This window comes from Equus caballus, chromosome 12, assembly GCF_041296265.1.
Source record: "Equus caballus isolate H_3958 breed thoroughbred chromosome 12, TB-T2T, whole genome shotgun sequence".
In the NCBI taxonomy this organism is placed as follows: Eukaryota; Metazoa; Chordata; class Mammalia; order Perissodactyla; family Equidae; genus Equus; species Equus caballus.
Window position 1 is genome coordinate 46,319,191 of NC_091695.1, and position 16,414 is coordinate 46,335,604.

The 16,414-nt window shown below is 47.3% G+C and overlaps 1 protein-coding gene across 19 annotated transcripts in view; it reads left to right on the top strand.

Moving 5' to 3' along the window:
- The window catches only part of LOC111775994 (PTPRF interacting protein alpha 1), a 99,598-nt gene that overhangs the window by 67,212 nt on the left and 15,972 nt on the right, over positions 1-16,414 (top strand). For 16 of the 19 annotated variants that reach the window (XM_070228971.1, XM_070228975.1, XM_070228974.1 and 13 more), the window contains 6 exons: positions 92-264; positions 658-751; positions 6,791-6,872; positions 6,980-7,180; positions 14,285-14,460; positions 14,546-14,643. In XM_070228971.1, the coding sequence (XP_070085072.1) occupies positions 92-264; positions 658-751; positions 6,791-6,872; positions 6,980-7,180; positions 14,285-14,460; positions 14,546-14,643 (824 nt within the window). Of the gene's footprint in view, positions 1-91; positions 265-657; positions 752-6,790; positions 6,873-6,979; positions 7,181-8,806; positions 9,079-9,373; positions 9,621-14,284; positions 14,461-14,545; positions 14,644-16,414 lie in introns of those variants that run through there. The other 3 variants (XM_070228985.1, XM_070228984.1, XM_070228983.1) reach the window with 3 other exon arrangements.

The window sequence follows — 16,414 nt, forward strand, 5'->3', positions numbered from 1 at the left end:
GTATTAAAAGCGTGGAGTGTTCTAGTGCATGTGAATGGAACGTTGTGTTGGGACGAGGGCGCTCATTAAAGATCGTTTTCTGTCCCCAAAGCTCCACAGGCTCACAGGACGGCCCCGTGAGCAACCCCAGCAGTAGTAACAGTAGCCAGGACTCGCTCCACAAAGCCCCCAAGAAGAAGGGCATCAAGTCCTCCATCGGCCGCTTGTTTGGCAAGAAAGAAAAGGGCCGACCTGGACATGCCGGCAAGGAGTCATTAGGACAAGGTGGGTGGCTTCCAGCAAACATTCTTAACCCTTAGGATGGAGGCGGGGGGCCTGCCGTGTGTGTGCCTACTGTGTGCCCCCGGTTGTTCCCACGGGCGGTCTGTCGAAGATGCTGGGCGTTCTCAGGGAGTGAAAGCTCAGGAGGCGTATGTTTTCTCTGGGACACATGCGACCCAGAGATCCACGGTGGACGTTCTTTGGCCCTGAACACCCTAGTGTCCCAGACAGAAAGGGCTCACTGTCTCTCGAGCATTCTCGTGCCTTGGTTGCCTAGTCAGAAACTTAGCCTTTAGAGGTTTTCTTTGCCTGCAAGTGCTCTTCCACCTGTTTCTGAACTCACCTAATGCGGCCGTGTTGATTTCTTTCGCTGTTTCAACCACTGGGCCCTCACAGCTGGCGTTTCAGAGACCGAAAACTCAGCTCAGGATGCCTTGGGACTCAGCAAACTGGGAGGACAGGCGGAGAAAAACCGAAAACTTCAAAAAAAGTAAGCTTTTCATTATTTGTCCATCTCACTGAACACTTCTCAGTTGTGCCTGATTTTTAACTAATGTTTATTTAATAAATGTAGTATCTATTTATGTGTATGTATTACCTTCTGAAAGGTTAACCTAAAGCTTTTAACAGACGGTGCTTCCTGGGGGGCTGAGAGCCTCTGCTCAGGAAGGGGGAGAGGACTCAGGGGAGGCTCCCGTCCCCCGGAGAGCTGTCTGACGAGGAGGGCTCCCCGCCAGGCGTGGGGCCCCGAGTCCGGCTCCGGTGCGTCAGCTCTGGGGGGAGGGGCCGCTTAGCCTTGCTGCACTCCCGGTTTCCTCCTCTAAGATGGGAGTGCAGTGGTACGCGCCTCACACGGCTTTGTGAGTGTTAGACACGCATCTGTCGCTACATAAACACATGTAAAGCACTGGCAACAGTGCCAGCCATCCTAAAATAGGGAGAACTGAGTGTGTAGTTGCAGCCACCGCTCCGACTTGATCACCAGCATTCAGAGTTTGCCGTGTGGGCTATGATCTGTCAGGAAATATTCACTGTGTTGCCCCTTTTTTCCTCCTCCAGTAGATTTTGTATTTTTATTTTAAGTAGACTCGTGATTTTGTGGCCTGTTTATTAAATTTTGATCCCGATTTGTCTTGACTCTGAAAATAGGTGATAGCAGGGTGATCATTTTCTGCAGAGGTGCTCAGACGCTGCGATGCCCCAGGGTAGGGGCATGGAGGAATAGTGTGTGCGTGTTTCTCTGGCTTCGTTCTGATCGGGAGCAGGTTGTGTGTTGGTTGACCGTATGTAAACCAGAATTAAGTAGATGAAGGAGGTAAGGAGAGACAGTATCCCAGTGAACTGGCGACAGAAAACTGAAACTGAACCGCCCTCTGCAACAAGGGGCAGTTAGCAGTCCCAGAGGGAAGCTCTGAACTTGAGAATGGGGAAGATGGGCGAGAGCCAGTGGTCAGATGGCAAAGCTGGGCCTTGCGACAGGCTGACGATTGGTGGGTTCTGTGGTCAGTCTGACGATAGGAAAGGTCGTCTGGCCACTCAAGTACCCTGAGACACCCTCATTGGTGTGGCACCGGACCTACAGTGCGCCCCCAGGACCACGCTGGGGCCCGGGGACCCTCTCCCCTAGAGGCCACGTGCCTTTAGCTGTAGAGTTGCCGGTTGGGTTCCCTTTTGTGAACCCTGCCTCATTTTCGTTCTCTTCTCAGAATCGTGCTAATCTTCTTGACTGGCCCACTGCTGGTCTTATTTCAGGCGAAGTGCCGTTGTTTCTGTTATTGCTCACCATGCCCTAGGAATACTCAGTCTTTCAGGTCCCCGTGAATGGAAATCCGCAGACACCATTGAACAGCAAAACGTGCTTTGAACGTTGCTGTCTTTGAACTGTATAAAAATGTTTTAAAGTAACTTGGGTAATTGCCATTTGCCTTTGTGAAACGTATCACAGCCAGGCCTTTTGCCTCCTGGAGCCATGCCAGGAAAAATGTGTCCGTTAGATTTTGCTGACGTGTTCTAGTGCACACGCTTGCACATGCTGGAATAAAATCCGTAAGGTTTGTGGCAGTGCGCCTCGGTCCTCGTCCCCGGAAGTTCATGGTTCCTGTAGGGTCACAAACTATTCAAATTGGCCCAAGTTTGGGTCACCCTTGTTTTCTAAATTTATTTTGTAATTCGCAGGAGGTATGCTTGAGCACTTGGCTGTGTGGAGACAGCCTTTATTGTTTGTCCCGGCACGTGACTCCGTTTCCTGCTGCGTGGGGAGCGTGTGTGGGGGTGAGTGGTAGGTGGGTTTCTCTGGAGTTCCGGGTTCCCCGTGATGGCATTGGCTCTGCACTTCTCTGTCACCATAGCTGTAACTGTCCAGGGGCAGGCCGTTCTCTGAACTCTGTGGCCGTGCACGGCAAGTTCTAGAATGTACTAGTAAGTTACGGAAAAATTCAAAGTTTGGAGGTTATTTGTCTGACTACAGTGGGTGATTTTAGTTCTGTCAGTTAACCAGAAATAAAATTGACTTTAGGAAAAATGCTTTATTTATAATTGTGGGAAAATGTTTGAGTTATCCGGAAAAAGTATTATTGGAATACAGTTTTACGTTTATGGCATTATAGGGGTAAGAATCAAAATACGGTCCTCAGAAATATTTCTTTTTATTACCTCAAAAGTGTGCCTTTAGCTGCCAAAGTCACACAGCCAAACACATCCACTTTTAGAGAGTTTTCAAGAACCTGGTGACTTCGGTGGAGAGCTGACTTTCAGGTTTTGTCAAAGTTACATAAAAGAGAGTGGTGGGCGCGTTCGGTGCTGGACAGGCTTAATGAATCCATGGAGGGTACCGCTGGCGTGAAATCAGACATCACTGTGTTCGTCCGCTTGGCGGTGCTGCCACAGCGTTCCCGGGCATCACTGGTGCTGTCTGAACTCTGTCACCTTAAGTAACCTTGTGTTTTAATGCCCTCTTTCCCGTTTCTCCCTGGTTGACTCTAGTGTGGTCACAGGGTAAGTTGAGGCGGAGGGTGTGCTGTGCTGAGCGTGTGTTACAGCCTGTGGCGTTGGCGGTCACCAGCCTCAGGCTCTGAACTGAGGTTCCGGGAGAGTCGTGCTGCTTTGCTGAGAGCTGTGCCGGGTCCCCTCACCCTGGCCGCCCCCCACCCCCAGGCTCTGACAGCGAGCTGCACCCCTTGGCGGGAGTAATGCTTTGCGTGGCCCGTAGAGCCGTGTTTGTGACATGAGCCCAGCAGGTGTTGGTGCAAGGTGCCATGGTACTGAATGTGTCAGCCTCAGAGAAACAAGGTACGTGTGTCGCTTGGATGGTACACCTTATCTGGGGTCTGGTCAGCAAAGCCCACACCGCTTCTCGTTATGAAAGATAACTTCATCGTGTCCTGTCCTAGTTATAAAACACACATCGTCACTCACGGGTTACATGACCTTTGTCTCATCCGTGTGCCTGTTCCCCAGGGGATTTAGCGTATTTCTGAATGTCTTTCTCCTCTGACTCTAATTTTAAGTCTGGGAAGCATGCCACATCAGTTTGCTGGTACAGACGTATTTAAAAAAATCGCCCTTGGGGTCTAGAATGATCTTAGAGGGAGGAGGTCAAGTCCCAGCCAAGCAGCCGCGAGTTGCTGGCTGACCATGGCGGGCCCAGCGCTCGTCCCTTTACTCTGCAGGGACGGCAGCCCCGCCCTTGTTTCTCCAGTAGCTCTCTGTAAACGGAGATCGCAGATCCTAAGGGTGGAGAAAGCAATGACAGAGATTGCAGTATCTCCAAGCAGAGGAGGGAAATACGCAACAACAGAAAGCAGACGAGTCTTCTGTTTGCTTCTGGGCAGTGGTTTGGGGCCGTAGAATCTGGGCACACAGAATACACCTCATTGCCCCAGGATATCAGCTTCTGCCTCAGCCTCTGCAGAACAGAGCTGGGTGCCTCGGGTAGACTTAGGATGCAGAGAAACGCACAGCACTTGAGAGGCCCGCCGCCTTCGATCTCTCGGGTTTCAGGCCTTGGAGCGAAGGGCCAGTAGAAGACGACCTCGTGCCCTGGCGGTTAGCTGTCGCGAGGACTCAGCAGCTATCGTAGTGATCTCTGGTTGCGGTGAAGTCGAACCACACGGGTGGTTCTGTTGATTCTGATGAGTAGTCACAAACGAAGGAGAGCGGCCGTCTGCCTGAGGCCGTTCTCAGTGGCCAGCAAGGAAAGGCAGTTCCTAGACCGAGCAAGAAGGGAGCGTATTTGTTCGAGAAACCGAGCTCCAGAGAGGGCAGGAGTGGCGCTGGCTCTGGCGTCTCCAGTCTGGTCTCCGCATCCTGTGCTCGCCCTGCCCTGCACCGCTTCCAGGGGTCTGTCTCCAGTCCAGCAATGCCGTCTCCTCTCCCACGGGCAGGGGCCTTATTCACATGACAGAACAGTCACCCCCAGAGAAGAAGGGGGTGCTGGTGTTCCTGCCTGGGGTGATAACGCAGGGATCTGGCTCCCTGTGGGGTCTTCAAGGTCACCAGCTAGCCTGATAGGGGAGGGACCTGGAAGCAGACAGAGACCTGGGCCGGTCGCCCAGCTGGGGTCTCCTCTGCCCTCGCGCTCACTTCTCGCGTCTCTCAGCGGCATCTAAGAGATGTATCGTTGTCCCGCCATTGCCTTATCGCACTTTCAGCAGGGCGCTGGGCCTGCACTGTGAAACCCAGAAGTACTCCATACTAGAGAAAGCTTTTGATAAAAGCCAACGACCATTGCAGGTGAAGTCAGAAGGGTGTGCACCAGTCCCCAGATAATGGAATTACCAGACTATTTCTAACCCTGTGTTCCTGTGTACAGTGAATGTCTGTTTCATATGAAAAATGAACTCTCTGCCAAGTGCCCCGGACTCAGTACCTGTTTAGTTCACTTCAGAGTGTGGGGATCGGAAAGCCCTGTTGGCCTGGCACCAGTGCCATCCCCGCCCCTCCGCCGGGCCAGGCGGGCAGGACTTGGGCCTTGACCGTGCTGTCAGGGTTCAGGCCTTTCCCTGCTCCGTCTGCCGAGGAGGTGTCTGTCTTGCTCGTATGGCTCCTATGGCTCACAGACGTGTTTACATAAGATAGAGCCGCTGTCCTTGAGGAGAACTTGTCCCCAGGAAACACAAAGTGGCACTTAATTCAGCACACTGGCGGTCGGTCCCGCCCAGCGAGGCCCTCCTCCCCTCCGTCCAGCATTGGCCTCCTGTGTCAGGGGGACGGCAGTTCCAGTGGACTTGGCTGCTTTTTTATTTATGAGTAGCTTTGCTTATTTGAACTAGAGAAGTTTGCCCCTTGTTAACTCTACTTGAGCTATTAAGATATTTGTTGCATCCTCTGGTCGAATTATCCTGGATAGTTACAATATCTGTTATTCCCCAGAAGCCTAAGGGTGACTTAAGGAACACTTACTTGAGATCCTGTGTGAAACGTTTTGAGCTTTAATTGTCCGTAGACTTCATAGTCTTAAGAAAAGTCTAATAGCATTTCAATATGTTGAAGAGCTGTTATGTATCTTTAGAAGTAAAAGATTCGACGACGTGTTCTGTAGAAATGATTATGGAAAATGACTTGGGGTGTCGGGGCGCGTGCGGTGAGCAGCCCCGTCTCCTCTCCGAGGCTCTCCCTGTCAAAGTGATAGGGTGTCTTAGAAAGGCTTGGAGGTAAACAGCACAAAGCAGTAAGATAAGATTTGTGAAGCTTCTTTGTTCTCTCTCACATAGCCATGTTCCCAGTAGACAGAATCATTTGCAAAGATGGTAATGTGGTAAAGTTCCAGTTCGCCTATTTGAAAATCAGGCCTACAGAATATTTCTGATCTCACGAGGCCCCTGGGACTCCTCCCTGCCTCCTGCCCCACGGTAGCTGTCAGCGCAGGGCATCTTAGGCTCACACTCCGTCTGGGGTCCTGGTAGAAACTGTCCGGGTTGAAATTTTCTGGATTTGAAGCCTGTGGGTTAAACCACAGAATGACCCAATGTCTGAATTTAGCAAATACCTAGTTAGCTAACTAGCAACGTGGAAGAGAAACAGCCAAAATCCAGTCCACTACTTGCTTGCTACAGTAGACCATTCCTAGTGTTAAAAATCCACATTGTTCTCGGTGTTGGTGGTGTGAACGCTGAACGTTTGTGAAGCTCCCACAGAGGCAGGCTTCTCTGTTCAGACCCGGTCTAGTTTCCTCTTTCTCCATATTTTCCCTCATTGTTTAGAAAGAGGAGAGTGAGTATGTTTTCCCTTGAATGTCCTAGCTTGGATACAAAGGCTCTGCTGGGATTTTTTAAAGTGGGTAATAATTCTTTAATTCTGCGAGGAGATGATTCTACAGAGAACCTTGTCGAGTCCGTCAGCATTTCATTGTTCAGGAGTTCTTCCTGACACGTACCAAACTACCGTTAAGTGGATGGTTTAGAAGATTAAAGGAAAATAATGAGATATGTGCTACTATGCTTGTGAAAGTGTATAGAGCGAGTACTCTGCTAACTTGCTTCCTGTATGCGTGTGATCGAGTCTTTCATTGTGACTGTCTGGTTATTTGTAGGCATGAGTTGCTCGAGGAAGCCCGGAGACAAGGTTTACCTTTTGCACAATGGGATGGGCCAACTGTTGTCGTCTGGCTGGAGGTATAGCCGTCTTTCAATCCTGGATCAAGTATGTGACTCATGTGAACGTGTTAATCCATTTCACACACTGTGCATAACCTTCTGGCCTCAACATTTCCTGTCTCTAGCTCTGGGTTGGGATGCCAGCCTGGTATGTGGCCGCTTGCCGAGCCAACGTGAAAAGCGGGGCTATCATGTCCGCCCTGTCAGACACGGAGATCCAGCGTGAGATCGGCATCAGCAACCCTCTGCACAGGCTGAAGCTGAGGCTGGCCATTCAGGAGATCATGTCCCTCACGAGTCCGTCAGCCCCTCCTACGTCAAGAACGGTGCGTCTCCCTGAAAGCAGTTTATCCCCTCCTGACGTTGCTTCTCCAAGTCTTCGTAAACACACCCAGGGCTCCAGTTTAAAATTTCAGCCTGCAGAAACGTCACAGCTTCTCACGGGTGAAAACTGAGTGGTTAAAAATACTTTATTGAATGCTTTTTTAACAGCCTGGCTTCAGTGGCTGCATTGTAACATAGAAGTAGGAGTTTCTGAAAACAACAGTAGTGATCACAAATTTAGACATAAATTCATCAAAAGTGAAGGGAAAAAAGCCTCGATCCCCAGTTGCGCTCTAACCAGTGTTTTACTCTAATGTGACGTTGGGCCTCTCAGTGCTTCCATTTTGGGCGCTGAGGGCCCTGGGAGCTCAGGGTTCTGAGCAGTCCATTAGCCTGCGTGTGCGCACGCACCAGGCATTACCTGTGCTCATCCGGTTTGCTCCCCGTGGGGAGACCTTGAACGTCCTTAAAGAGGGTCCTCCTATTTGAAACGTTAAAAGCTAATCTAATGAAAACATTAGTGGTTATTGGGAGATAAGGGCAGGCCAACGCCTCATTTCTAAAGTGCAGACTCTTGTCATTGGCCCAGTGCCCACTCCCTGCTTTTAGCTTTTGGTTTACTCTCGAGAGAAAAACCCTGATTAAGAAACCAAGAGCCTCACAGGCATGCTTCTCTGAGTAGCAGGTGAGGGCCCGATTCAGGACTCAGTTACTTTGCACAAAAAGTGTTAAGAGCCTTTTTTGTTTGTTTGTTTGATTTTGCCTCTTAGTAAAGAGTTGTGGTAGCGACAGTCAGCCTGTGTTCTCACCTGTCGCACAGACAGCTCTTCTCCCAGTGGAAAGTTTTGTCGCAGTATCCGATCTGGTCCCTGTTCCCCCATCATTTCACATGAGAGTGGCCTTTCTGCAAGTGAAGGCGCTGGGGTGGTTTTCCCCAAGTTTTTATCAACTGTCTTGAGAAAGCTCGCGTCCTGCGAACTGAGGTTAACGGCTAGTGGTGAAGAGCCCATCCCCCGGGAAGCTCTACGCTGAGAGCCGCGGGGCCTGGCTGTCCGCGGCTGCAGTGACAGGGACGGGACGTGGGGCCGGTGTTCCGGCACAGTTGCGATTGGGCCTTCTTTTGGACACACTCAGCCCTGCTCCCTGCCTCTTGAGCGCCCCGGCGAGGTTGTGCAGGCCGAGAGGCCCCGTCCTGGGAGCGCCTGCCCCGAGCCGTCTCCCCCAGTCCGGAGCTCGGCTGCGTGGGCTTCCTGGGCTGAGCCCCTTTCGCATGGGGCGGGTTGATGGGCACCGGAGAATTACTCACACTTTGAGAGGTGCAAAATGTATTTTCTTCTCTTTATATTTCACATACCTCAGGGGGTCAGCAGGGCAGATCCAGCTCTAGGAATCATGGGCTCTTCTCGTGTGGCTGACCACACAGCATTAATTAGGTGTGGTCACTCTTTAAGAAGGGCGAGCTGGTCGATGTTCTCTCCTTTTCTACGTGGGCATCTCAAATGAGAAGAGGGGGAGACGGGCCTCGCCTCCCCTGCTCCTCCTGTGTGCCCGTGGCTCACGTGTCTGCCACCTTCCTCTCTGTCACTGCTTCCCTCACCCTGGATGTGGTGGTCCCTGGGTCACCGTAGACCACAGGAAATGTCTGGTTAACGCATGAGGAGATGGAAACGCTCGCGGCCTCACCACAAACGGTCAGTCCCGCCCCGAGCCTGTCCTCCTCCCAGGGCACCCCACTTAGAAGCGGCGCCATTCCCGGCCTTTTTGTGGGAAACAGAAAGGTCATTTTACACTCAGTTGTTCCTGATAAGTATTTCCGCTAGGTATTAGTCAAATGTATAAAATAGGATCCGTATTTTGTCTTATTTTAGATTTTCCCAGGAACTTTACATTGGTAGGCCCTCTCTCTTTAGAGTAGGTTGAATTCACACCTCCTTTAGGGAGAGGCCTCGGCCAAACGCTCCATTTTTGAGGGTCTGGCCCATTTTCTCCCTCGCTGAGTGTGCTTGCCGGGCGGGGGGCCTCGGCTCCTGCATGAGAAGCTGGGATTGTTGTTTTGCATGCGTTTTGCATGATACCTTGATTTCTCGAACTTTCCCCTCTGTCTCGCTGCACCTTCTGAAGTTGATCTGCTTGCCTTACTAAGCTCACCGATACTAACAGCTGTGTTCTTTTCATTCCTAACCACGTAACATCAGGAGGATGAGGAGGGAAGCTGGGCTCAGGTTGGAGACTTTCTATACTATATTCTTCACTATATGTACAGCAACAAAAAGAATTGGCGTATGAAAACTCGTAATTTACTTTTCTTGACATTTTTAACATCTTAACTTTTTCAGAATATTGTTAACGATTTGAAAGCATTAGTCGGAAGCAGAGCGTAGAGTTAAAGAGCACGTCTCATGGACAATTTTGAACCTCTCTTCTGTGGGGCCGTGGTGTCAGTTCTGGTTAGCGTAGACGGCTCTGTGTAGCGGACCGGCTTCTGGACGCGGTCCTGGGGCTTCGGCGGCTCCTGACAGTGCGGATTTAAGTACCCGCTTGGGTAACTTAACCGCAAGGTCTGCCGGTGGGAAAACTGAATTCTGAGAACTTTCCAGCACAGGAGTTGCTGTGGAGACATCACGTCTGGGTCTTCGTGTTGGTGTTTTACTAAGTGCTGTCCTAATGCTGTGTTGATCAAAAGACCTTCTTACTAATGGAATTCTCAGAAATTAAGCCTCTTCTCGCTTAATGTACTTTACCGTTTTCAGCTCCCCAGTTCTTCAGCACACAAAAAGCTACCACACGTATCTTGCAGCCTTCCTCTGAGACAGCTTGACTAACACAACGGTGTCCCTGCCTGCGACTCCACCAGCGTTGCTGTGTGACATGCCGCACTTTAGGGACCCGCACAGCCGCGAGGTGTGAGCAGGCGGCGTCTCCCGAGGCTCTTGCTGAGGGCGGAGCGCTCAGGGTCCTCACGGGATCGTTGTATGTCTGAAAAGAATCAGGATAGTTTCAAATCAGAATTTTCCTGAGTACAAGTTGTTGGTTGAAATGCCAGTTTCCCTCTGTTTGTATGCCCAACATAAAGCCAATTCTCTCTCTCTTTGTAACAAAAGAAGAGAGAAGCTATAATATGATGGTGTGAGCCCTCTGCTCCTGATTTGGGCCTTCTGTGCTGCTACACCAGATAAATATCCTCATTAATGATTTAACCTGGTCAGCTAGCTCTTTACAAGGCCACTAATGACCATCAGTGAATTAAAAAGGGTGCATTTCGTAATTACTTAAATGTCGGTGTATTTCACACTAGGAAGCAGAACTTTGTCAGCACTTGAGTAGGAAATTCCCTGTGTCAGGGGCACGAGGTGTAAATTAAATAAGCGGAATGTTTGCTCTCTGCAGTAGAAATGCAAACACGGGTGAGCTGTGCCCGCGGCAGCAGAGTTAGCCAACACTCAGTGTTCCTAGTAAGCAAGAGCTGCTCTCGCTGTCGCCTCCCCTAGATGAGAGGAGTGAAGAGGCTTCCTGGGCTCTGTGAGGCCGCCCGGTCTGCTGAGGGCCGCGGTCACACAGTGTTCCTCTCCTGTGCCCTTACCTCGTGGCCAGCTCTGAAGCCGAGGGGAGGTTCAAGGTTTCCTCGGGCCCTCGGGAAGAAAGCATCAAGGTGTGGTGAGAGCCGTGGGTGCCTTCATTTAGCAAGTGGCACATGTGGGCTGTCTGTGGGAGGCTGTGCTGCTTGCTGCAGACACAGGAGTGAGCGGGACAGCCACAGTCCCTGCCGCCGGCCCTCACAGTTTACAGAGATCACAGAAGTGTGTTTGTGATCATTTCAGTGGTGGATTAGCAGGCCCTGGGCAGTGGCTGCCTCTTCTGGCCCAGGTGTTGTCCGATGATGGAGATCCGTGTCAAGGGCTTTTTCAGAAGGCTCTGATGGCGGCCCGGGAGATGGAGGGCTCCCTGGACTGGGCCTGATCCTCAGTCGCTGACCTACGTTATCAGACGCTGACCACTTAAGAAGTGTGACTAGAGTGTATGATGAGTAAACAAAAAGGAGGAGGGAATTCTCTTATTTAGAAATCTTTGCGTTGTGTGCCCATTTAAGAATACGTAATCACAGGCAAGGAAATGAGACCAGATGCTCATGCGTAAGTCTCAGGCATATGAGATGAGAGTAAGGTTTGAAAGAGTGAAAAACATGACAGTGTGATGATTTCCCGAAAATGTTTGATGTTTTTCCCACTCATGGTTGCTTAGAGAAAATAGTGAAAATTTTTTTTCTGTTCGAATTTGAGCATTCTTGTTGGAGTGTGAGTCATTTCTTCCAGCTTGGTTGGTGTAAGTGATAAATTAGACCAGAGGCCGTGTTTTCAAGGCAGAGCACGGTGGTAGTTGAGAGGGACTGTGTCCAGGGATTCCGTGATGGGACTGCAGAAGGCCTGTGGGCGCAGCTGGTCTCGGACAGAGGGGCAGCGAGTGCCTTCTTTGGATATGTCTGTAGATACATATAATGTGTGTGCTTATTTTCCATTGTACAAAGCTTGGCTGTGTTCTGTTAGATTTATCCCTAAGGATTTCATGACTTTGATGACATTGTGAATGGCATTTTGTAAATTTCAGTTTCCAGTTCACTTCTAGTATTTAGAAGCACAGCTCGTGTTTGTGTCCTGGCCTTGTGTCCTGCCGCTTTGCTAAGCTCGCTGTAGTTCTCACAGCCAGTTTGTAGGTGCATTTTCTATGTTGCTAATCAGGTCATCTGCAAATAAAGACAGGTTTTTTTTTCCAATTCCTATGCTTTTGATTTCTTTTTCTTGCCTTGTTACCGTGGCTAGGAGTTCCACCGCAGCGCTGAATAAAATTAGTGAGAGCAGACCCTTTGTTCCTGATCTCAGGAAGAATACATTGTCTTTCACCGTTAAGTGTGATGTCAGCCCTGTGTTTGCTGTAGATGCCCCTTATCAGGTTGAGGCCGTTTTCTTCCATTGCTAGATTGCTGAGATTTCCATAAATGAATGATGAATTTTGTCAAATGCCTTTTCTGCATCTTTTGAGATGATATAGTGGTATTTCTTTTGAATCCATTGATAGGATGAATGTCATTGAGTTTTCAAATGTTGACCCAACCTTATGGTCCTAGGATGAACCTCACTTGTCGTGATAGCTTATTCTTTTAATTTATTATTGATTTAATTTGCTCATATTTTGTCGAGGAATTTTGCATCTGTGTCTATGAGAGATACTGGTCTGTAGTTTTCTTGTAATGTGTTTGTCTGGTTTTGGTATCAGGATAGTGCTGGCTTCAGAGGATGAGTTAGGCATTTCTTCTCCATTTTTTTGGAATAATAGTGTAGAATTGTTATTTTTTCCATAAATATTTGGTAAGATTCACCAGTGAAGACATTTAAGGTAAAGATTTTATGTGTATGTGAGAGAAAGTTTATAACTGCAAATTTGAGTCCTGATAAGATACAACTTATCTCTTTCTTATGAGTTGCTCTCATAGATGATGTCTTTTGCCCATTTTATCTAAGTTGCTTACAGTTGTTCACAGTTTTCCCTTTCAGTGTCTATGTCCTATAGTGTGTCCCCTCTTTCATTCTTGATGTTGGTAATGTACGTCTTTTCTTTTTTCTTAGTCACTCTGTCTAGGGGTTAGTCAATTTTACTGATCTTTATGAAGAACCAGATTTTAGTTTCATAGTTTTATTTTTCTTGTTTCTGTTTCATTGATTTCTGCTCTTTTATTTTCTTCCTTCTGCTTGCTGTGGATTTCATTTGTTCTTCTTTTTCAAGTTTTTTAAGGTAGAATCTTACATTGTTGTTTTGAGACCTTCCTTCGTTTACGATATAAGTGTTTAATACTATAAATTTCCCTCAAGACACTGCTTTAGCCATGTCCTGCAATTTTTGAATAGATTGTGTTTCACTTTCATTAAGTTAGAAATATTTTCCCATTTCTCTTTTCTTCTTCTTTGGCACGTGGGTTATTTAGCCGTATGCTAATTTCCAAATACTTGAGAATTTTCTAGATGTCTTTTTATTATTGATTTCTAATTTAATTCTGTTGAGGTCAGAGAACATAGTTTGTATGATTTCAGTCCCTTTAGATCTGTTGAGATTTGTCTTGGAGAATCCCATACGCACTTGAAATGAACGTATTCTGCTGTTATTGGGTGGGGTGTTCCACGAAACGTCACTTAGGTCAAGCTGGTCAATAGTGTTGTTTAAGGCTTCTGGATCCTTACTGAGGGGGTCTGTCTGCCTGTTTTGGCTTCTTTGTTCAATCAGTGACTGAGTCAGAGGAGGGTTGAGGTCTTGTGACTGTAACTGTGGATTTTTCTGTTTCTCCTTTCAGTTCTATCAGTTGTTGTCTTGCTTATCTCTTCTTTTAAAACTATTTTTTGGTTCACTTTTTTTTTAAGATTTTATTTTTCCTTTTTCTCCACAAAGTCCCCTGGTATGTAATTGTATGTTTTTAGTTGTGGGTCCTTCTAGTTGGGGCATGTGCGACGCCACCTCAACATGGCTTGATGAGCAGTGTCATATCCAGGCCCAGGATGCAAACCGGTGAAACCCTGGGCTGCTGAAGCGGAGTGCGCCAACGTAACCACTCAGCCACGGGGCCGGCCCCTTCAGTTCACTTTTTAAACGGATTTTGAAATTAACAGATTTTTTTGTTGAGGAAATTTGGAAAACAAAGTGTTAAAATTAAAACCAGCCAGAGATATTTTTGTGTACAGTTGGATTGATCCTTCAAACTTGTTCATGAGTCGTGATCATTCTTTGTTGTTATATTATTATATACAAAAATTACTTCAGAAAGATCATGTGTTATCAGCTGCATTTTTATTGTGGTTGGGGAAATAGGTTAAATTTATAAACACGAATGAGTCATAGGTTTTCAGTGGTATAATACCTTCTGTTAAAATTCTACTGACAAATTTAAAAGGTAGTAAATAGGAGATCAAATTATTTTGAAATGATAAAGAACAGTGTTGTCATTCATTTAAGCTTTAAGGATATGTAATAGGTTAAAAATCCAGTTTAAAGATTATTTAAACTGCCCTTGTGACCTCTTGGGTGTTCTTTTCCCTGAACTGATCGTACTTGCTTGTTGAAAGCAGACGCTCGCCTACGGGGACATGAACCATGAGTGGATCGGGAACGAGTGGCTGCCCAGCCTGGGCCTCCCGCAATACCGCAGCTACTTCATGGAGTGCCTGGTGGACGCGCGCATGCTGGACCACCTCACCAAGAAGGACCTGCGCGGGCAGCTGAAGATGGTGGACAGCTTCCACAGGTCAGTCGTTGCACACAGTTCCTGCTCGTTGGCTAGGAGGCTTTTGACTGTTTCCATCTGTAATTTTTTTTTTTTTTGTAAATAGAAACAGCTTCCAGTGTGGAATTATGTGCCTGCGAAGGCTGAATTATGACCGAAAAGAACTGGAAAGAAAAAGAGAAGAAAGCCAGAATGAAATAAAAGGCTAGTACATTACGTTTAATTGATTTAGCATATTTCTGCTTCCCAGTGTATTAGCAGCCTAAGTGATTTCCTAGTTTCTTTAAATTAAAAATAATATTTTTTTATTGTGGTCATGATAGTTTATAGCATTGTGAAATTTCAGTTGTACATTTATGTTTGTCAGACACCATGTGAGTGTGCCACTTCGCCCCTTGTGGCCACCTTCCACACCCCTTGCCCCTGGTAACCACTAAATTGTTCTCTTTGTCCGTAAGTTTGATTATCTTCTACGTATGAGTGAAATCATCCAGTGTTTGTCTTTCTCCATTTGGCTTATTTCGCTTAACATGATGCCCTCAGGGTCCATCCATGTGGTTGCGAATGGGACGATTTCATCTTTTTTTTATGGCTGAGTAGTATTCCATTGTGTATTTATATACCGCATACTCTTTATCCAATCATCCATCGATGGGCACTTGGGCTGCTTCCACATCTTGGCTATTGTGAATAATGCTGCCATGAACATGGGGTACATAAGTCTCTTTGGATTGTGGATTTCAATTTTTTTTGATAAGTACCCAGTAGTGGGTTAGCTGGGTTGTATGGAATTTCTATTTTTAATTTTTTGAGAAATCTCCGTACTGTTTTCTGCAGTGGCTGTGCCGGCATTCATTCCCCCCAGCAGTGGATGAGGGTTCCCTTTTCTCTACAACCTCTCCAACACTTGTTGTTTTTTGTATTGGTGATTATAGCCATTCTAATGGGTGTAAGATATCTAAGTGTAGTTTTTTGCTTTTTGGGTTGTTTTTTTTAAAGACGGGCACCTGAGCTAACATCTGTTGCCAATCTTTTTTTTCTTTTTTCCCCTTCTTCTTCTCCCCAAAGCCTGCCAGTACGTAGTTGTATCCTCCAGTTGCACATCCTTCTGTCTGTGCTATGTGGGATGCCACCTCAGCATGGCTTGATGAGTGGTGCCATATCTCCACCCAGGATCTGAACCAGCAAAACCCTGGGCCGCTAAAGCGGGGCATGCGAACTTAACCACTCGGCCACGGACCCGGCCCCTAAATGTAGTTTTGATTGGCCTTTCCCTGATGATTAGAGATGTTGAGCATCTTTTCATGTGGCTGTTGGCCGTCCGTATATCTTCTTTGGAAAATGTCTGTTCGAATCCTCTGCCTACTTTTTGATTGGGTTGTTTGTTTTTTTGTTGTTCATTTGTGTGAGTTGTTTATATATTATGGAGATTAACTCCTTGTCGGATATATGATTTGCAAATATTTTCTCCCATTTGGTGGATTGTTTTTTCATTTTAATCTTGATTTCCTTTGACTTCCAGAAGCTCTTTAGTCTGATGAAGTCCCACTTGTTTATTTTTTTCTTTTGTTTTCCTTGTCTGGGTAGACATGGTATTCAGTAAGATCCTTTTAAGTCTGATGTCAAAGAGTGGACTGCCTGTATTTTCTTCCAGAAGTTTTATGGTTTCAGCTCTTACCTTCAAGTCTTTGGTCCATTTTGAGTCTATTTTTGTGTGTGGAGAAAGGTAATGGTCTACTTTCGTTGTTTTGCATGTGGCTGTCCAGTTTTCCCAGCACCATTTATTGAAGAGGCTTTCCTTTCTCCATTGTATATTCTTAGCTCCTTTGCCGAAGATTAGCTGTCTGTAGATGTGTGGTTTTATTTCTGGGCTTCCAGTTCTCTTCCATTGATCTGTGTGCCTGTTTTTGTACCAGTACCATGCTGTTTTGATCACTATGGGTTTGTAGTACGTTTTGAAGTCAGGCATTGTGAT